The 22835-nt window shown below is 37.6% G+C and overlaps 1 protein-coding gene across 1 annotated transcript in view; it reads left to right on the top strand.

Moving 5' to 3' along the window:
• The window catches only part of LOC146005384 (uncharacterized), a 56843-nt gene extending 34621 nt beyond the window's left edge, over positions 1-22222 (top strand). The window contains exons 5-9 of the mRNA XM_083144608.1: positions 442-691; positions 6940-7106; positions 9354-9540; positions 14580-14749; positions 21910-22222. Coding sequence (XP_083000734.1) covers positions 442-691; positions 6940-7106; positions 9354-9540; positions 14580-14749; positions 21910-22026 — 891 coding nt within the window. The 3' untranslated portion in view covers positions 22027-22222. The remainder of the gene's footprint in view (positions 1-441; positions 692-6939; positions 7107-9353; positions 9541-14579; positions 14750-21909) is intronic.
• The last annotated feature ends 613 nt before the right edge of the window (positions 22223-22835 follow it).

Here is a 22835-nt window from a genome sequence, read left to right on the forward strand (position 1 = left end):
ACTGTTTAATGGGTTGAATAGGTAGAGACTGCAGAATATTTTTTTTAAGTTTCCCTCACCTCTAGCCTATCGATGGCTGCAATAATTCAAAAGTCATGGTTTCAGGTAGCCTATCACCACCTGTAGGGACTGATCAGGGATTGCCTGCCCTCCCCCCTCCTTGCAATGCCCTTTCATTTCACTTGAAAAACTAGGGGGGGGGGAGATTTCTGTGGTCATTACACACCTGTAGTATTACCACCATACATTTTTCACATCACATTTATGCATAATAGTCTGATAGAATCACATGACTTGAAGACTTATTATTTATGAAACGGTAAAGTTAGTATCGACTCAGAACTAACTTTTATTAACTTTTCGTTCTTTGGTGGAATAAGTAAAGCATGGTGTTAAGCTTGTTTGGAAACGCTTGTCTCAAGTGTTTTTGTTGTATTTCAGAGGAAAAAAAGTTGTGGTCCAATAAACGTATGCAGTGATTGGACGCTCGAGATTGAATTGCTGAAATGTTCATTTAATAATTGTACAAAGATGATAATTCTCAACAATCCCATGGTTCCTATTGGTAAATCATTCTGCAGGGAGGACTTGGAACTGATTTCTGCACTGTGCAAGCAATGGAACGTTTTGTGTGTATCTGACGAAACATTTGAAAACCTAGTCTACGAGCCCAATGAACATATTAGGATGGGTGAGTATATTAAATAAATAAAATATTCACATTCTGTCATGAATGTTCTTCTTGGTAGTAGATGTTACTTGTTAAATTTACTGATTACATAAAAATAATAAATTTTCTTCTTCTTAAGGCTCAGCTGGACTTTTGACTGACACAAAGTCAGTTGTTTTCAAAATTTCCTCTCCATTCAAAAAATTGCTATGACATTCCAAAATCTGAGAAATTAAATTGCATCGTAATGGCACAAAGCTATTGAGAATATTTAGACAACAGCAAACGCAAACCACAGGAAAATTCACGTGAATGCTCTAGAAGGAATTCTAAGCATACTTAATTTTTCAGATTTTGAAATATCATAGAGGAAAATTCGACCCTTGTGTGGGCTAAAGGTTCAGCTGAGATTTAAATATGTACAGCATCACACAGTACTTTCTTTGGTCTAAATAAATGTTAATATTCAACAGTTGCATATTATTAATTAAATGTAACACTTGAGCTAGAGATTAGGGTGACCAGACACATATATTCAAAAAAGAGGACAAGGCATGGCGAAAAAGGAGGACAAAGTCTTAAAAAAGAGGACATTGCAAAAAATGGCAACAGCCATTTGCCATTATTCATAATTTAATTAATATAAACAATCTTACCAACACTTTGCTCACAAATACTTCTGAGATGATCCTTTTCAATAATCTCCTCTTACTTTTAAGCAAAGAAAGCAATCTCCCAAGCTATTCTTTAACACTCAGACTAACTAAGAATATCTATAATTTGAAGTACAGAATTTTGTTCCTTTTCCATCTTGTGAGATCGTTGTTGAATTTACACGTTCGCTTCGTTATTTCATAAAAAGTAAATAATATGTAATAATCAAAATTCTCAGTACGAGCTTCTGTATCGTGTATGAGTGACTTGAAGAGAAACTGGCCGACTTGTCCACATGCAGAATTGCCTTTTCCGAGAACAAAATTTAGACTTTATATTCACTATATGTTTATATATATATTATTTACATAATGACGAGAGACAAGTTAGAAATGAACAAATTCATAGACATAATACAAGACAAAGAAAAACTTCCATGTCCATTCTTCAAACTTCCTTCTTGGCTACAAAATATCACTCCTTTTAAGAAAAAATGCAGTAATCAAGCAATATCTTGCAGAAAGAGCGCTGCATGACATAAATGAATTGTAAAATAGATTGGGCACAACTGTCAATTATGTAAAAAAAATCTACTAATCTCATAGACCTTAGTGTTTATAAATACTATCACATAAATTTAAGGAATAATGTATCGAACTTAAGGAAAATAAATCAAGCATACACTATATATTTTTATTATGGGCATACCTGTTTATCATTGTTTTTAAATATGGAGAAACTAGTACTCACTTTTATCCATGAAGCTGTTTTTTTCTTTTTCGATTAATTTCAGTGGCCACTGCCACCATCCTCGTTGGAACTTGCTGTACTGTTGCTTGGCGTGCGTCTTTTGTTTGTAGTTCTCTGGCTGCCGCTAGGTACGCTGTTGTTAACTGTGTGTCTGGGTCTTTGTCGTCTGCTATTTCTGTGCGATAACTGTTGTAGTAGGGGAAATCAAGTGTGGTGCGCTTGCCCGCTATCGATGTTTAGCTCATGCGAGAAGTGCATTATGGCATGCGTTTCCTTGATATTGGTGTCTACGAGTGTGTATGCAGTGTGTTTGACTTGAACCTTTTGAATTTTATGGCTATTGTTTTTGATATGTTTAGCAAGACCAGTAGTGGGTTGGGCTTTTTTCGCATCTGCTAGGTGCTGTTGGATTCTTTCATTGACAGATCTGATGGACCTGCCGATGTAATGTGCCTTGCATATATGCCCGGACCGGAATTTGATCCCAGGACCTATGAGTTGACAAGGATGATAACATCAGTGGCGTATTCTGAGAATTTGACACGGTTTACCACAACAACTCTTATTTAGTGTATATATTTATTAATTGTTAATTAGGTATAATATAAATAAAACACCAATGCAGGCCAAGTAAATCAAAAACAGAAGTCCGACTTCAAATTTTCCGGCAATTCCTGTATATATGAAAAAAGTTGGTTTACCAGTGATATACCAGATGACATGGGAGAATATGCTACTGGATAAGATAGTAAATGTATGCCTGGAAAACAAATTAATTAAATGTAGTAATCACTAATGTTACTTATTCATAAACATTTTGGCACAAAGCATAACCGATCATTCAATTAAGTTAATAATTGACCACATTGTATTGAGGTCTTTAACTCATGTCTGTGATCATCACCACAAATTTTTGTAGTTATTGACATACAATTGAGAGTAGAACTAATAATACTTATTATTATTATCAACATAAATCAATAATAAAAATGTCATCATCATCAATATTATTGTTAATACTATTAATATAATATTATATGGGAGACTCTTCCACTTGATCCACCAGATAAGTGATCATCTAGGTCAACTGCTTTTTGGGGTGTAAGGTTCCTTCCATGTAGTACACCCAATTGTCAACCTCACTTCCACATAGTACACCCTGGACTGCACGAGTCTCTGGCGACTGGCCCTATGGCCAACATAATTCTGTGTGTTGTCCTGTCTTTTGTCCTTATGTGGGCTGAGTGCCTCTAGACAGCCTCAGCTTTTAACCAGTCAGAATATTTTAATATTTTAGTTAGGACACAAAATTACAGTTATGTTAATTTAGTTCTGGTAAGGGGCTGAACCCCGTATAAAGTAACGGGTGCAAAATAGCCTATGTGCTGAAGCACCCAAAATTTTAAATTCAAATTCAAAATTCAACTGCTTTTCGTTATTTTTTTACACTTAATATACTGAAATGCATTGTTATTCTATTTTATTATTAAATCAGTGGCATACCGCAATTCTGGGCCCCCTGCAAGTATAATATTGGGGCCCCTTAGTGAAGAAAAAATATCGAGACACACAATAGTAAGCTACCCCCACCCCCAGTTTAAATCATATTAAGTTTTACTGCAAATACCTTGACTTCTCATTTTTGTCATCGACATAGGCTATATATCAGTGTAGTAGTTTCTCGAAATTAAATCAGAATGGTCTGAATCCCTGATGAATAACTGGAAGAAGAAATTAGAAATATTTTCTCTTGTTTCATCACAGTGGCACAGACAGTATTATTTTTTGGAGGAGGGGGAGGCTTCACACAGTCAAATATTTTGTTCATGATCATTTGTATTTTTTGGTTGAAACATTTTTTTACAAAAATAGGTTACATATAATACACATGTATGAATATGGTTTGGGGAAATTGATTAAAGAGTAGTAAGCACTCCTTTTTGGACTTTAAGGTGGATGCGCCTTCAGCCCCCAAAGCCTGGCTGTGCCAGGCTGATTCTACAAAAGAGCCACTCACATTATGCTTCTTATACTAATAGTGAGTTATACTCTCAAGCAAACTTATCATTCCAGTTTTGGGGGTTGAACCGGACCTCTAGATTGTCAATGGTGACCTAGCATCACAAGGTCAATTGCAGTCTGCTACGAGAAAATAGCAACGGACTCCACTCTTGGAAGAAAGATGATAAAGCAGCAGTGGGACTTTATTCACTGAAAATTTATCACTCAATGAAATGCCGATTGAAAGGTCTGGTACTCCCCCCACCCCCCAAAAAGGTTGTTCCTGCACGAGCACGGTGTTGAATTTTGATGTTAATGCCATTTCGTTTCAATAGACCACTCACATTTCTTTGGGATTTGTTCATGAAAAAAGAACCATTTTGTTAATAGATTATCAGTGCTCAAAGAGCGTGTGTAAGGGGGGAGTGTAAAGGATGCAGGGAGGTGCTATCCCCAAGCTCAGGAAAAATCATAAAGCCCCCCCCCCCCCTTTCACCAGCTAGGATAACTTGCATAAGCATCCTCCTTCACCTACTGCATTGTCTTCACATTGATCCATGTGAGGATCCTTGCTTCTAGCATATTCACAGCTAGGAATTTTCACTTCGAGCACTGTAATATGCCTGTTGTGGAATAAGGCAAAAGGGATAATAGCCCTTGGGCTCCACCTCCTGAGTGTTTAGGCCACTTTGAAGTAAAACATAAGACGTGTGGACAATGTGGGATATTTATCTCTGAGCTTATTTTAATTTCATATTGAGGCTAAGTTTGTGATAAACTGCGTAGCTATAAAGGTATGGGATGAGAGAATTTCCTTTTTGACTGCCATCTGTGAGTAAGTTAATTCTGTATTTCGGAGGAGACATCCATATGCCAAGTTTCCTGGGCCCCTCTGGCTGAGACAACATGGGACATAGCGAGGGCCCCTACACCACTGTATTAAATGTACAAGGGTTGTTCAAGGTTGACCGGGATTTTCGTACGTAAAAAATCGATGAATAGCCGGATCATGATGAAACGTGCGGGTGACGTAATGTATTCCTTCGCGAGTAACTAGCGCCTGGCATGACGTATTTCGCGCATGCGCAGCAGTTGCAGCGAACATGGCGGCAAGCAGTGTGTCTGTGGCTGTGGAGTTGCGGGGTGTAATCAAATTTCTCGTGAAGGAGAAAGTGAAAACAGCTGAGATTTTCAGACGATTGCAAGTACAGTATGGTGAACAAACGATGTCGCGGACAAGAGTGTACGAATGGTGTGAGCAGTTTTGCGAAGGACGGGAGCTGGTGACAAATGAAGCGCATGGACACATTCGCCCGACTGCAGTGAATATGGCACGTGTTGAGCAAATGATTCTTGAGAATCGGCGAGTAACAGTGCGGGTATTACTCCACATTGTTGAGTGGTGCTGTACGAAAGTCCATTCGCAAGAAAAGACCTGGGATGTTGTCTGGAAATGTCATTCTTCTCCATGACAATGCCCACCCTCACACGGCCAATGTGACAACAACAACTCTGGCCGACATGCGCTGGGAAGTTCTGCCCCATCCCCCCTACAGTCCGGATTTAGCCCCAAGTGATTATCATTTGTTTGCACCCCTTAAAGATCATCTGGGAGGGAAGAAATTCACGACAGACGAAGCACTGCGGAACGATGTCCTCCAGTGGCTACGACAACAACCAAGTTCTTTCTACGCCAAAGGAATTCGGGAGCTGCCAGAACGATGGCAACAGTGCCTCGGCGCGCACGGAGAATACTTTGAAAAACTGACATAGTTTGGTGTTTCTTTTGCTACCTATTTCCTCTGCAGAAATAAAAGTCCCGGTCAACCTTGAACAACCCTTGTAACACAACTTATTCAATTGTTAGAAGTTATGAGAAAATTTTAGTCATAAAGTTCATTTTTTTTCTCTTTTCTTCTTTTTCTTGAAATGTTGAAAATACATGGAATCATTTATTCTTTGGATTAAGTGGTAGAATTTGAAAACATGGAGTTCTGCTCTGGCTCCTACATTTTACCCTCAATTTATTTATGTTGGCTTACTTTTGTTATTCTGTTGAAGTTCTCTGTTATTGACTTTGATTTGCTTTTACTAACTTGAAATTAACAATTTCCAGGCTGGTTTCACCATTCCCCCCATCCCTCACTTATCCTTATGGAGCCAATGCTAATGTCTGCAGATAATATAAAGTGTAATGTGAAGTGTAAAATGTATCAGTATGTTAAAATCTGATAAAATAGACACTAACCAAAAATAATTTATCTTGTAGTCTACGGTTGTTACAAGCATAAAATCACAGTTTTTTGATGTGATGTTTCAGGAGAAGACATGTTCCCTTCATCAGACATTTATTTTTAGTTTGATTAAAGATGCAGTTATAACAATGATCAAAAATTTTTAACAAATAAGAATCAGTGAAAAATATTTAATAGCTCAATCGTTAGGCTAGGGCATCTACCACATGAGAGATCCAGGTTTGATCCCCAACAGGGGAGAATGGGGATTTTTTCCACCTGTTCATGAAGCTCTGGCACCCACCCAGCATTGTATAAAGTGGGGTAACTGGAGGAAACACTGTGAGGTAAAGGCAGCCAGGGGTGTGGTGCTGATCACATCACCCCACCTTCAGCCAAGATCAAGAAAGTGTGGCATGGTGCAAAGCACAGGAGAACACTTTACTTTTTTTTTACTTTAATGAAACTAAAAATAAATTCCTGACGAAGGGAGTGTGTGCTCTCCTGAAACTTCACAACAAAAAACTGTGTTTTTATTCTTGAAATAACCATAGACTACAAAAGAAATAATTCTACAATGCAAGCAACGTGTACATACAAGTAAATAATTGCCCTTTTATCAATTATTAGCTTCCATGCCTGGAATGTGGGAACGCACCTTGACCATCTGTTCCTTTGGAAACATAGTCAACGTGACTGGATGGAGAGTTGGATGGGTTTACGGCCCACAGAATATGCTTAACAACCTGTTTGTTCCACAAATACTTACTGTTAGGGCTTGTCCCACGCCTATTCAGGTAAGACTAGATGGATTTGCATTTGTGTGTGTATGTGAAAAAATGCTTAAGTTATTCACAAAGCAAAAGAGTAAAAAGATGAAGAATGTTTGCAAATTCTGGATGGTAATATTTATACTCAGAGCCTGCTGTAGCCTGTTTGAAGCAACATATTGTGGTAAAAATTGGTATAGAGGCTATGAAGGCCATTTGTAAGCAAATGCTGATGAAAAAAACTTCAAACTTTCAACACCAGGCAAATATGTGGCACTAAAATAACAACAACCAGAAGTGGGGCATGCAAAACTTCATTTTTTGTTTGTGAGTACAGCAGTGTCAATATGTATGCCATTAATGTGAATGACCATTTAGAAGTGAAAGACAGTGTGATAAATGGTTCCAGGATGATGTTCACTGTACACCAGGGTGTGAAATCACTACTGCTTGGTTGGGGGAAGGAGCAGACAGACAGACAGATGCACACACACGCACACACACACACACTACATATATAATGTAAATATGTGTCAATTATCAAATATTCAAATTATATTATAAAATATACTATACATACAGCATATTATATCCTTCATTTAAAATTTGATTGCAAATTGCAGATTTTAATATACCACTAATGTCATGAACATCAACAATGATTTGTGTGACTAAAGTGGAGGGGCAAAAATTAAGAGACATTAACATTAAAAAGATAACAGTTTCCTACATAAATTTCACATCTAAATGCTATTACGAGTTTTATTAAAATATAAATATATACTTTGCGGTAGCTGACAAAAGGCGATGAGAAATGGAGAACAAATAACAAGTCCGATTAATTTCTGTGTTCTGGGGATTGCTGGGTTTAGTGTCCTTAGAGATGAAGCTCTTTGTTGTTCGTGCTTTGTGTATGTTTTTGATATTATTCCAGTAAAGTATATTCGACTCCCAAACTAATTTTTTATGTTTATTGTTAAAACAGAAACTCTTCCCCCGGAAATGTTTGGTGGGGAGGGGACATTTCAGGAGCTGGGGAATTCCCCCCTGGGATTTCACACCCTGCAGTACACCAGATTTCAGTGCCACATTTCCACCTGGTGGTGAAAATTTAAACTTCCTGAGGAGAAGATTTTTAATCTCAGATAGCTCTGAGGAGACCAACCTTAATTGTTATCACTTGTTACAAATAGGTTTCATAGATTTTTGTGATTTTTTTTACTTCGCTTTTCTGCCACTTTTGGCTAATCACAAAGATGAGGATGAGTGATGACATGATGAAATAGGCTTAAAAACTTTGTCCATGAATATTATTCATAAAACTATACCCTGTCCCAGCTAACTGTAGAACAGGGTCATGCATATCGGCAGAGGAGGAGTAGGAAAATTGAGTGGTGAAAGTGCAGTGTCGCCAACCATACAGTCCTGACCGTACATGTGCGGAAATTTCATGGCATGTACGGACGTACGGTCCAGATCTTAGTCCTTATGCTAAATGCACATCTTGTCAAAATTTGCTCTTGCAGTTTTATCCCTAATATTGCCCTAAGAAATTCTTAAACCAATCGTACGGACCTGGAGACAAAAATATGGTCTATTTGCCATGTGCGTTCGGTATTATCCTTTTCAAAAGTTTGCAAGGCTTACAGAGAGAAGGAGGAAATCGGGTAACTCCCGTCGCCCATTACGCAATCCCGTTTCTCTCACTGTTCATTGGTGGAGCCGTCTCGCGTCACTACTTGCGCAGAGACTTGTTCGCCTGGTCTACAGTTAGCTGGTAAGGAGCATTACATCATTTTTACAGTGGTATTAAATGTTAGAGTTTTTCTCCTAAGTTTAGTTTATGCACAGTTAGGATACATTGATTGATTGTTATTTTAAGTCCCCTTTTTGCACAGCAAGGCTAATCAGAACTGGACCTACAATTTAAAGTGGGATCCAAACCACTATGTGCCTCCACCAGGTGTCGAACCCACGATCCCTTGATTACAAGGCAACGACACTACCACTGCACCATCGGGGAAGCCCTTAGACTAATTAGGACTGGACCTACAGTTTAAAGTGGAATCTGACCCACTGTGGAATGTGCCTGCAACAGGTATCTGATAAAGTTCAACTACTTTCACCCATCCCTAAAATATAGTCATTATAGAAACTGGGAATTTCTCTAGTAGCACAAGCATTAATTTAATTCTTGCTGTAAACTAACAAAAAGTTTGGGCTTGTGGTGATGGCATTGGTTCGACTTAATTATACAGCACTTTTTTACTACAGGAAGCTGTGGCAGTGGCACTTGAAAATGAAGCTCAGAGATTTGGAAAACCAGACTGTGTGTTGGATAATTTGCGCAGTGAAATGGAATGCAAGAGGAACTTCATGACTGAAATCTTATGTGAGGTTGGATTAAGACCTACGCTGCCTGATGGAACCTACTATCTAATTGCTGATTTCTCAGTATACCGTAAGTAGCTTTGTTTGCATGCATAATTCACATAACAGTTTTTTCCTCAACATTTTTGATCACCATATACAAATTATCTTGCAAAGTCCATTTTGATCCCTACTGGAAAACCAACATTTTAATCTTGACCCATATTGATTGATTGATTGAATTTGAAATTGTGGTGTGTGCATCAGCACTTAGGCTATTTTGCACCCGTCACATTATACAGGCTCCAGACCCTTACTATAACTAAATTATAACTAATACAACATAACTATAGTGTCGGAGGATTAAAATATTCTTACCTGGGTTAGAAGCTGGGGCTCTAAAGAGGCACTCAGCACACAGCCCTACAGAGTGAATGACCAAATAGTAAAACAGTATCGGGAGAATGGCAACCAGATTTGGTTATGTGGAGAAGTTTCTGATATGTAAAGTGGATAGAAATGTGAAAGTGAATGATGCCTACTTTCAGTCATCCATTATGACACCCATCTTCCCTACAGACATCCCTCTGTTTACAGACATCCCTCTTTTGTACAGAGGGGGCACTCAACAGGTGTGAATTCATATGGACAAGGTCTCAAGACATACTGCCTGAACATTCATCTGCTTCTATCAGGAAATGTAGCAGGAAACAGAGGGTCCGTGTTATCACATTTCAGGACATTCCAGTGAAAAGCCCTGATGCCAGTCCTGTAGATTTCCGTGCATTCGGACTCTCGAAATGACATCTGAAACATTGCCATCCATGCACCCCTCCCTGATCTTTGAAGAGCCTGCAGAGAGGAATGAGATAGGATTCTCATGCACGTTCTCAAATGTAGTTTGCTACAATGGAAACTCCGATGTAGGGTGATAGTCCACAATGCTGGTGATCCAATAGAACACAACTAGTGGTGGCACCAAGGCATTTCATGAGGCCAGTCAGTACACTTTGAAAGTCATTCTGATATATTCTGAACAACCTTCTGTATTACACTATTATTCCAAAACATTAGTGTAAAAGTTCCATTATGTTCAAGTGCTCCAGTGTAAATAATAAACTACTTTCAATCTTCACATTTAAGCAATTTATAAGTAATATTTTCTATAAAGGAATGACATAAAATACTGGTAACTTTTCTATCAGTTGGCATTTGGGCATTTTAAAGTTTTGGAATCACTTTCATGAGTTTCACATTTCAAAATTCCAATCATCAATCTTACAGAATATAAGAGCCATTATTTTGAAGTTGAAACAAAAAAAGGGATATTTGGATAGTTGTATTTTTTGATTTGCTTCATATTTTTATATGTTGAAATACGTCATGAGAAATTAATATTGTGCAATTTTGAGACCTTGAAAAAAATTTCCCTTCCCTGTAGAAAATGTCAAAGTTCAAGGTCAGACCACCCATTTTTCATGAGAAGTGAAACATGGGTAAGTTTGGAATGCTGAATCTTTGGAAATAAACAACATTGCAAACATTTGTTTTGATATACTGTTAACATAAGACTGGTTGATTAAATACATTCAATTGTTTTGATGGGACATTGTTGCTTTCCATTGTTATGTGGCAACAAAGGGGGTTCAAAATGCAGTTTTTTTCCAGTTTTCAGCCCTTAATATCTTGGTTAAGCAACAGTGCTCCAATATTTGTTTACTGGCCATTCAAGCTCATTATTAAGACAAGCTAGCTGATATAGCGCATTACTTGGATATTGATGCTGTTAGCAGATATAATACTTTGAATACTCAAAATTTGTGAAATCTGCATCTTTAGAATTAGGCCTATTTCAAAACAGCATCAAGGTAAAAATACACTAAGTATGCCAACTTGTAGATGAATATATTTATAAACACCAGGAAATGAAAAAAAATTGGGGCCTCGTCCCATTTTCGAGAAAATAATTTTTAAAATATTAAAAAATTTCAATGTAAATTATCACACTTCCTCCCCTATCAGAAAGTGGAACTCAGACCTTTCTCCCACTTTTCTTTGTTCCAAATGGAAGAGTCCATGTCTTCACAAGTTGTTGGACAGTTTTCGTTTTTCTTTCTTTGATGGATATCATAATGGTAACGTCGCATCCTTGTAATCAAGGGGTCCCAGGTTTGATGCAAGGTTGAGGCACAAGTTGTTTAGATCCCACTTTAAACTGCAAGTCCATAGTCCCGATTAGCTTTCCTGTGAATAAAGTGGGTTTAAAAACAAAGCTTTATGTACAGTGGTGTACCAAGGACTTTCTAATGGGGGTGAAGGGATATATGTTTTTTAGTATCTTTTCCTGCCTTTGACATTCTTTTTACTGGGTGAAAGGAGGGCATGAACATGGGTATTCTTTGTGAATGACCCTTCATGAATTTCATCGTATCATCACTCATTCTCATCGTCGCGATTAGCTAAAGTGGCAGAAAAGCAACGCAAAATAACAAATCAGATCCATTCTTATCTTCTTTGCGATGCCAGAGGCCTGCATATCTTCACGATTTGAAGTTTATCCTCATGCAAAAGCAGAGTAAATTGTTTTGGCAATAGTTCGTTAATTATGTCATTCATTTTCGTTCACTACACGACGCAGCACAGATCATTCAAAACATATATACGTAATTCACTCACTCAATACACATAAGAAAATCCACACAGTAAGAAACCTAATTTTCTCAAACTTCCTTCAACGCAATTTCCACTCGCAAATTGCCCTTTGTCATCTCCGGCCAGTCAGTCTACCTCAGCCAGTCATAAGCAAAGCAGCAGAGGGGTTGAAAACGTCATTGGTTGAAGGTCAGCGGCCTGTGAGTTCTGCATGTGTTCGATGGGACAGTGTTGTTTTGGCCTAGAGGACAAATTCCCTATCACATGCCAGCCACTCTTTTTCCCGTTCGTGTAATAGAAGTTTAGTTTCAAAATTTCCCTTACCTAGGAAAATCCCATGCTGCTTAGTGCATTGGCATCGCTGTAAGGTTTTACCGCCATTGTAAAACGAAGAGTTCCCTGTCTAAGAAGCCACTACAAATACGTCACCGACCACCCCCAGGTGCTGGTCGGGAAAGAATATAACCGCTGAGGTCTGGTGGTAGTTTTAAAGCAAAGGAGTCCATCCCCATGTATAGAGCGAGCACAAGGAAAACAAATCTCGAACGAAAAATTCCCACGCAGCCTTTTCTTCCGTTGAGCTCGGGCCATAAGGAAGCATTGTCCACTCTCCCCCTCCTCTCGTCGCTGGAGTACGGTGCACAGGAGTCGCGGGTTTTATACGATCATTTTTTCCAGTGGTCGTTGTTTGAGAGTGAAGCATCAGTCACATTTGATAGTCGATTATTTTCTGTATCTAATCTGGACTTCGGTGATAGACTAGGTTGCCTAGAATATACGTGCCTGTTGCAAACTCATAGAAGTAAAATAATCCACACAAAAATCCAGCATTGTTACAGGATTCATTACGTAAGGTAAAACAACAGCCAATTTGTAGTATGGGATACGCTACCGCAAATGATGTCTCACTTTAAACCCAATGCTCTTTCTTTTGTACTTATTGCTTCACCTTTATGGTTAACTCTTTGCACCAGTAATCATTTCCCATAAATTTGGCTTCTTTCTTGCATGCGAATTGAATATATTTTACTTGCATTTTTTTAGACAAAATGAGATTACATGGTAATGTATATTTCTAGATAGGAGTGTATTTGAAATTTGTTTGTAGATTTTATGTAAATTGTATCTTATGTAAATAAAATATATAATGGGCATAAACAGCCATATGCAATGCTGTAAGTCCAATAAATATATTGATGATCAAAACAAGACAAATAAAGTTTGTAAATTTATTGCGGTTGGAACTTTGATAAGCATTCTAACGATTTTTGTTCCGCCAAATATAGTTCACTTCGGAAAATAACTTGGTGACATGGCAAGGCAAGATAAGTGTGAACATTTTGTAGGAATATGCATTGTAACTTTCAATGAGCTTAGAGATTGTGTACATAATGATATTTTATAACATTGGTTATTTTCTAAAAATAATCATGTGAAGAGCAAGGAAGTAGTGCCACTTTCAACATGGCGAGTTCTATGCATGTGGGAAGGTCTCCGTGTTCAGTGATACATCAAATCGGTGAGATGGTTTGTTTACAGAAGGTCTCAGGGTTGGTGATTTACACTTTAGTGTATTTTTACCTTGATGCTGTTTTGAGATAGACCTAATTCTAAAGATACAGATTTTGCAAATTTTGAGTATTCAAAGGGTTATATCTGTTAACAGCATCAATATCCAAGTAATATGCTATATCAGCTAGCTTGTCCTATTACTGAGCTTCAATGCTCAGTAATCAAATCTTTGGGGTACTGTTACTTAACCAAGATATTAAGGGCCGAAAACAGGAAAAAACTGCATTTTGGACCCCCTTTGTTGTCACATAATAATGGAAAGCAACAATGTCCCATCAAAACAATTGAATGTATATAAGCAACCAGTCTTATATTAACAGTGTATCAAATCAAAAGTCTGGGATGTTGTTGATTTCCAACGATACAGCACTCCGAACTTACCCATGTTTCACTTTTCATGAAAAATGGGCAGTCTGACTTTGAACTTTGACATTATCTAGAGGAGGGAAAAATTTTTCAAGGTCTCAAAATTGCACAATATTCATTTCTCATGACCTACTTCAACATATAAGAAAACGAAGCCAATCAAAAAATACAACTATCCAAATATCCCTTTTTTTGTTTCAATTTCAAAATATGGCTCATAAGTTTTCTTAACCTGGCTGATAACGCGAGAACACTTGTTCGGATCAGATTTCTTCTGAGTTAGTGTTTTTAATTATCACTCCATAGTCATCCATATTAGAGCACTGTACTACTCAGTTTATGTTATACATATGTGTCTTATACGTGTTAGCAAACTACCAGGTTCAATAATGGTAAAAGTTACTTTCAATAATGGTAACTGTTACAATATAATTTTGCACAATCAGTAATTGCAACAATTTCATGTTTCAACTGCAACATTTGTTTGATAAAATGTTATTATTTACTATTTTTCTTACATATTTTCCTTTCACTTTTCAGAGAATGACTTGTACAAGAACCTAAGTCTCCTTACAGATAAATTCATGGATATGAGATTCGCTAAGTGGATGATAAAGTGTAGAAAGGTACAAGCCCTGCCTCTTAGTATAATGTATGCAGAGAAACACAGAGGACTTCTCGACAATCACATCAGATTCTGTTTCTGCAAGGTCAGTGAGATATTCTTTTCTTTGTTATACTTTAGCATTCTTGGAAATGTTAAATATTTGGTACGATCAATAAATAACTGGATTAATGCTGTGAAAAAGCAAAATAAAGTGACACAGCGATGAAACTTACAGGATTTGTAGGCCAGGCTGGGGTACGCCACATGGCTGCGAGACGAGTTCCAGACCGCGTCGCTACGTGGCAGCACTGGCAGGGAAGGGAGGTTGTGTATGTGCAATTTGCCTCCAAGGTGCCAGTCAGTCATTCAGTGAGGTGAGTCATGGAGTTCGCAGTGTCAGGTGCCACAAAGGAGGTTCAGCGATCCATGATACAGTTTCTGACGGCAGAAGTCAACACACCAGGGTACATTTACGAGCGTATGACTGCTGTGTATGGTGGTGAGTGCGTGTCCCGAACACAAGTGTATGAGTGGGCGGGTCGGTTTCGAGCAGGACACACAACAGTGTCTGATGCGGCGCATAGTGGGTGCCCTAAATGTGCCATTACGGATGAGTCTATTTCTGCCGTTGATGACCTCATACGGGAGTGTCAGGGGATTAGTCTGAACCAGATTGCAACCGAACTCGGCATTAGTCATGGTACAGCATACACTATTGTTCATGAACACCTTCAATACCGGAAGGTGTGTGCAGCCTGGGTGCGAAAGATACTCACAGAGGAGCAAAAGGCTACATGGATGGGAAAGAGTCTCACGTATCTCCTGCGGTACTCGACAGAGGGCGAGGGTTTCCTGGAGTGCATTGTGGCAATGGACGAGATCTTGCTTAGCCAGTATACACCAAAGAGTAAACGTGACAGGAAGGAGTGGAAACACCCCTCATCCCAACGACTCAAGAAAAGCAGACAAGTCGACTTTGTCGTGGTCCACTTCTCGGTCACTTTCTCCGGCAGGGTGAGAAAATGAACGCTGCTCTGTACTCTGACATCTTGCGAAACAAGGTGAGACCTGCAATCAGGCACAAGCGGCATGGCTTCTTGTCACAAGGTGTCATCCTACTGCAAGAAAATGCATATCCCCACGTTGCTGGACACACTATGGACATGATCGCACAAATGGTTTGGGAATGCTTAGATCATCCCCCCACAGCCCTGACCTATCCCCGTGTGACTTTCATGTGTTTAGCCCACTGCAAGGCACCCTATGTGGAATCCCCTTTGCCTCGGATGCCCAACTGCAAGAGGTGGTATTCCACTGGTGCTCAGAGCAGCCACAGAACTTCTAGGACACGGGCATCAAAAATCTGGTGAAGCAGTGCCTGCCTCAACATTCATTCCAGTTATTTCTTGACCGTACCAAATACATTCTCTCAAATGTAAGAGGTGAACATCTGTGAGGCCAGCTTGAAGATTGAATTAAAAGTATTAATGCTTACACCTGCACTTAGCTGAAAGTAATGAAGTGCTTATCATCCACCTTCATCATAAGGACTAAATCAGGGATTAGGATGTGGGACTTCAACTTAGAATTTGGTTATGTAAACATCAAAATTTTGGAATATAAAAAGACTGAATTTTAGGTTCAAGTATACAAAGTGACATTTCAGTGCAGTCATGGTGAGTACAACATTAAATGTAAGTTAAAAATCCCCCCCCCCCCTGATAATCTTTATCTCAAGGTGAAAATTCTTTTTAAAGAAGTTTACACATTTTATCGAAGTTACACATTTTATCGCATACAGTGGAACCGCGATTTTACGTTCCTCAGTTTTAAATTTTTCCACACAATAAATTCAACATTAACATGTTCACTGCTGATCAAAATTTGTATATTCACCCCAGGTGCTGAATTTTTTGTTTACCACATTATGTACTTTTATGGTTCCTTGTAGTTAATAGACAACATAAAACACGTTTTTTTTTTTTTTTTGTAATGGAAGTCATCATGAACAAATATGGCAGTGGACGCCTTTCGGCGCCATTAGCACACAACATCAAATTTCCTTGCTCTGTGCTGAAGATGCCGAAAGGCGCCCACTGATATTTTTGTTTCTATCTACATTCACAACATACGATTCTGAGAGAGTTGTTAAAAATTATGATTTCTTTTGTTGTAGAAATAATTGCTTTCATTTTTAGAGATAAAAATTTTACATACTTATTACTTGTACATACAGCAAACAAAATATTGGTACATCAAAACTTCTACATATTCTTTACATGACATGCAGACATTATTTTCAAATAATGACTTTACTTGTTTGTGATAATTATAAAAACATGGATGCAAACACAGTCCAGGAGTACCAGGACAGATTACACAGTTGTAAATAGTGTCGGTTCTCTTTCCATTTTTCTTGCATTCCCGACATTTCTTCCGCAGTGTTCTTCCCTTTGGTCCTTGCTGACACTTTCTTGGTAGATGATCTTATTTTCCTGAAGGAGTTGGAAGAATTCCGGTCTGGCTGATTTGAAGGACAGCAAGTGTCTAATTATAACCAATCTGAAATAACATAGGTTCTTTGTTTTGTTTACAGTGTGTTTGTTGTGGAGGTGGAAAACATTTAGAACCTTAAGCTGTACGTAGTGGACAAACAGTTATACCACCTTATTGTCTTGCAATCACTTGGGTAGTAAGACATCATTTGGTTCTGTCTGTCTACTCCCGACATGTAGCAATTGTACTGTACAATCAGAAGTGGTTTCATGTGTTTTTCATTTCTTTCATTTATGATCTCAACTAATTCATTTGGAAATTCTGTAGATATATAAAGCACTTCTCTTTTATCGTGCCACTTGCCAATCATGATGCCTCCATCAGAGTATTTCCCTGTGCTTTCCCCCTTTTTGAGTTTCGCTCGTGTGACTATCTGTGGGTTGTTTTTTCTGTTAGCCCTAAGGCTACCTGTGGAATACGTTTTTTTTTCTCCAGGAGAACCTGGGATAGTTCATGACTGTTGTAGAACTTGTCCATGTAGAGGGAATGTCCATTGTATAATTTTTCCTCCATGAGATGCAGGACTACTTTACTGGAGTGAGCCTTTCCACCTAGTTCATCATATGCACCACTGTATACAAAAGTCTTTAGTACAAGGCCATCAGGTTCTGTTAGTACATATATTTTAATACCATATTTATGTATTTTACCTTCTATGTACTGCCTAAAGAAAAGCCAACCACGCCACAGAAGCATTGCTTCTTCTAAGCTGAGCTCCTTTCCTGGATAGTATACCGAGTGCATCTTATTGTTAAAATGGTCTAACACTGATCTAATTTTGATAAATGATCATCAGGTTTAGGCTCATCAGAACGAGGATTTCTGCAGAAATGTAAACAGCGCAGTATGATCAAAAATCGGTCTCTGCTCATAAATTGAGGAAAACAACTCAAGAATAAGGTATCAACTTTCCCATAGTCCTGTAAACAAGGCATAGCGACTGTCCCAGTATGTAGAAGAAGACCTAAAAGTACTTTTAGTTCTTCCACAGTCAAGTCCCTCAACACCGAAATCCGTGAATTAACCTTCATACCTTCTGAAAGAAATATCTCTTCAGCGTAGTTGCTTGTAACTAACTAACTAACTCTCTAGCCTTCTTAAACCCGAAGGTTCATGGCTGCAGCAACACAGGCCTTCCATCTTTCCCTATTTTGAGCAAGTTCTATATACTCTTTTCCATCCCTACCGATTTCCCTTAGGTCTATCTCAACGTTGTCCCTCCATCTTCGTCTTGGCCTTCCTACAGGTCTCTTACCATCAGGTTTCCCAACAAGAATCTTGTAAACTCCTCTTTCCTCTCCCATTCGTGCCACATGGCCTGCCCACCTAAGTCTTCTTGATTTAATTATTCTAATAATATCTGGACATGAATACAAATTATGTAACCTTCTCCACTCACCTGTCTCCTCATCCCTTTTAGGTCCAAAGATTTTCCTAAGGATCTTATTTTCAAATACTCTCAATTTATGTTCCTCTTTCAATGTAAGGGACCAAGTTTCACATCCATATAATACTACAGGCAAAATTACTGTTTTGTATATTTTAACTTTTAGTTTCTTAGATATTAAACGAGAAGACAAAAGTTTATGAAGAGAGAAGTAACATGCATTTCCTGAATTAAGCCTACTTTTTATTTCCTCTTTAATATCATTTTCATTTGTTAATATTACTCCTAAGTATTTGAATTTGGAAACTGGTTCAAACGAGTTGTTATCAATAATTAGATTTTGATTATTACCTAACACTTGGTTTCGACCTGTAAGCATATATTTAGTTTTCTCTTTGTTAACTTCCAAACCTATCTCTTTAGCAGTTTTGAAAAATATTTTAGCATTATTCTTAATTGTATTCACATCATCCCCCAGTAAGTCTACATCATCTGCATATGCTAACAACTGAGTCACACCATTTAATTTTAGTCCTTCTTTAGCTTATTTTACCTTCCTAACAGCATATTGTAAGGCAAAATTAAAGAGCAATGGAGATAATGCATCTCCTTGTTTTAACCCATCATGAATTGTAAATTTGTCAGACATATTAATACCCACACGAATTTTACTTTCTGTTTCACTGGTGCATATTTTTATCATACTAACAAGCTTCTTAGGTATTCCAAACTCGACTAATATATTATATAATTTATCTCTTTTCACAGAACCATATGCTTTCTTGAAATCAATGAATAGCTGATGGACATTTTGATTATATTCCCATTTTTTTTCAAGTGTCTTTCTGATGTGAAAAATTTGATCTGTAGTTGATCTGTTACGTTTAAATCCACATTGATAATCACCTATAATTTCATTAGCATATGGGGTTAGTCTTGTTAAAAGAATGTTAGATAATATTTTATATGTTGTTGAGAGTAGAGAAATTCCACGGTAATTATTGCAGTTCATTTTATCACCTTTTTTAAACACAGGAACAATTATGGATTCTTTCCACTGTTGAGGGATTTCTTCTTTATTCCATATTAAACAAATTAATTTATGGATTTGACATATTAATGAATTTCCACCATATTTAATTAACTCAGCTGGTATTAAGTCAATGCCAGGTGCTTTGTTATTCTTTAGCCTCTTAATAGCATCTTTAACTTCAGTCAAGTTAGGTTCTGGAACTAAAGGTTCTGCTGTGTGGACTTCATTTACTTCTGATTTATCTCCTACATGAACATTTAAAAGGTCATTAAAGTAGTTCTTCCATCTATTTAGAATATCGCTTGGGTCAGCTAGAAAATCACCGTCTTTATCTTTTATCAAGTTTACTTTAGGTTGCCACCCCTTTCTAAATTCATTTACACCTTTATATAAATCTCTGATATTTTTATTTTTACTGTTTGTTTCAATTTCGTTAATTTTGCTTTTCAAGTAATCTCTTTTTTTACTTCTAAACGTGCGGTTAACTTCTCGCTTTATTATATTATAATTGTTTAGATTTGTATCATCAGAGTTATTTAACCACCTAAGTCTAGCCTGATTTCTTATTTCTATTAGATTATGACATTCATTATCAAACCATGGCTTACTTTTTCTCGGTTTATGGTATCCTATACTTTCTTTAGCTGCTGATTCTATTGCATTACGTATGTGCTCCCAATTCTTATTTACGTCTGTTTCATTTATATTTTCATCATCATTTAAATCCTGCAAAACATCAAATCTATTTGACAGTTTAATTTGGTAATCTTTCTTAATTCTTTCATCAGTAAACTTTCCTGTATCAAATTTTATAACTTTTAGATTTTGTTGCTTATGATTTATCACTGAGAGTCTCTCTCTTAATTTTGCAATTACTAAATAATGGTCACTGGCACAGTCAGCACCTCTATGTGTACGAACGTCAATTATACTAGTATGCCTTCTCTTATCAATGAGAATATGATCTATCTGATTATGAGTTTTACCATCTGGAGAAGACCAGGTATATTTATGGATATCTTTATGTTTAAAAGTGGTACTTTTCACAATTAAATTCTTTGAGGTTGCAAAAGTGATCAATCTTATACCATTATTATTACTTAATTCCTGAAGACTTTCTTTACCAATCGTGGGTTTAAATGTCTCTTCTTTGCCAATCTGTGCATTACAGTCACCTAACAGAATTTTCATATCATACTGAGAAAATTTATCAAAGACCTGTTCTAACTCTGTATAAAAATCATCTTTAGTATTATCATCTTTGTAGTTGCTTGTATATCTGATAATTTCCTCAAGAAACAAATCATCAAGCAATAATTGGAAATAATCACATGAGCTATTGTTACCAGGCAGAGGAACTAGAAGCACATTACTTTTAGTAAAATGAATTAGCGTTAGACGTGAAGGATCATCAGTCCAAATGGTCGTGTCTGCTTCGTTTGAATAGGCATCACTGGCACCTTCTGTTGCAGATTCACTATGCTCACTATCAACACACAAAACACCATCATTTTCAGTCATTTCACTTTCATCACTAGAATGTTCAAATAAATCACTCGAACCTACAGATATATTATCCAGTTCACTAATCGTCATGCTCTCGATATCAATATTTTTAGCCCTTGATGAAGTAAGAGGCCGATTCATTTCCCCTCATCTTTCACGATTCATTTTCTGCAGTACTTCGCAACGAATGCAACAATGAACTAAATCTAAACTTCATCTACCACCACTTGCAGTACGACAATGGCTGCAGTAAAACTGGCAGGCTGATCTCTCGCCAAAATCAACTCTGCACGAAGCGAATGAGAAGCGCCAATCGGTGTTCAACGCATATCGGGAGAAATCACCCAGACGCCGATCGGCACTTTCAGCAGTGAACGTGTTAATGGTCCCAATAGAGGAAAATGCTATAAAATTTTTCCCGATTTTAAGTTTTTTGAGCTTGGTCCCCTGAAAAACGTAAAATCGAGGTTCCACTGTATTTTGTCGTTGAAATAATAAATGCTACAGGATTTTGCATAACTCACAGGGTAATCAGTTCTCTGCAAACATAAACAAGCAAGAGAAATTGATTGAATTGTTGTCTTAAGTCCACTTTATGCACAGAAAAGTTAATTGTGATTGGACCTACAGTTTTTAAAATGGGATCCACAAGTAAGAGAAATGTAAATGCAAACAGAAATATACAATTGTGCTCATTTATCTTGATGGATGACTGTACATGCCTCAGTAATTCTCACTTTGTAAGGAATTATGGTTCTGAATATGCATTGCTCTCTTGCAGTCTGATGATACTCTGGAAAAGTTTGCAGATCAGCTGAAGGACCTCAGATCTTTCCTCGTGAGTGCACCACCACCAGCAGAGGCCAAAAAGAAGGCAAAAGCTTGCGGCAGAAAATAGGTACTGCGTTGATAAGATAAACAACATTTTCAGCAACATCCCTACTCCACTTCATGCAGCATCAATACAAGTACAAGGGAGAAAAAATTGCCATTATAATAAAATCAATTTTGTACTTTTTGATATCAACACTAAAAGACTTTCATCAAACATGACAAAACATCCTGCAGGCCTGTACAACTTAAGTGTAAATATATTTGCAACATTTCTTTATCACTGAATTATTTATGGAACTTTTACATGTGTCCCATCCTAAATGCTTTAGTGTTGACACCTGAAAAAAGTGAGTGGGAAGCTGCGGAAGAAGGATTACTTTCAAGGAAGGGAGAGGTGAATCATATATACAAGGGAGAGTCACATGAAAACCTTCACTTGTTTTCGTTTCTTGTCTATTAGATTTCTGTATGTATGGTTGCAAAAGTTTGCTGCATTTTAGCACAGACCTATTGCTGTTCTACATATATCTTCAACTTTGAGTTAGTGCCTGTATACCTTAAGAAGAATAAGTCTTTGTGGTCCATGTGCAGTTACTTATGAGCCACTGTGTAGGGCTTTCCACCCATCTGCCTCTGAACGAAGCCATTGTCGAACTTTCTCCTCCATTAGTAAACTTGCTGGTGGGGTAAGCATGCACGGAGACGATGAATTTTCATTTGCTGAGAAATGTCTGGAAGTTTTAGGCTGACAGAGAAAAAGAAACCATTCCTCTTTGCTGGTGCAAGTGTGTATAGGAGGCACAATCTTTAAAATGACAAAATGACATTTTGAAGCTCACTTGATTAATGTTGCAGCCTTGAGGTGGTTTTGTA

The sequence above is a fragment of the Lepisma saccharinum genome, chromosome 23 (genome assembly GCF_977018435.1).
Source record: "Lepisma saccharinum chromosome 23, izLepSacc3.1, whole genome shotgun sequence".
Taxonomy (NCBI): Eukaryota; Metazoa; Arthropoda; class Insecta; order Zygentoma; family Lepismatidae; genus Lepisma; species Lepisma saccharinum.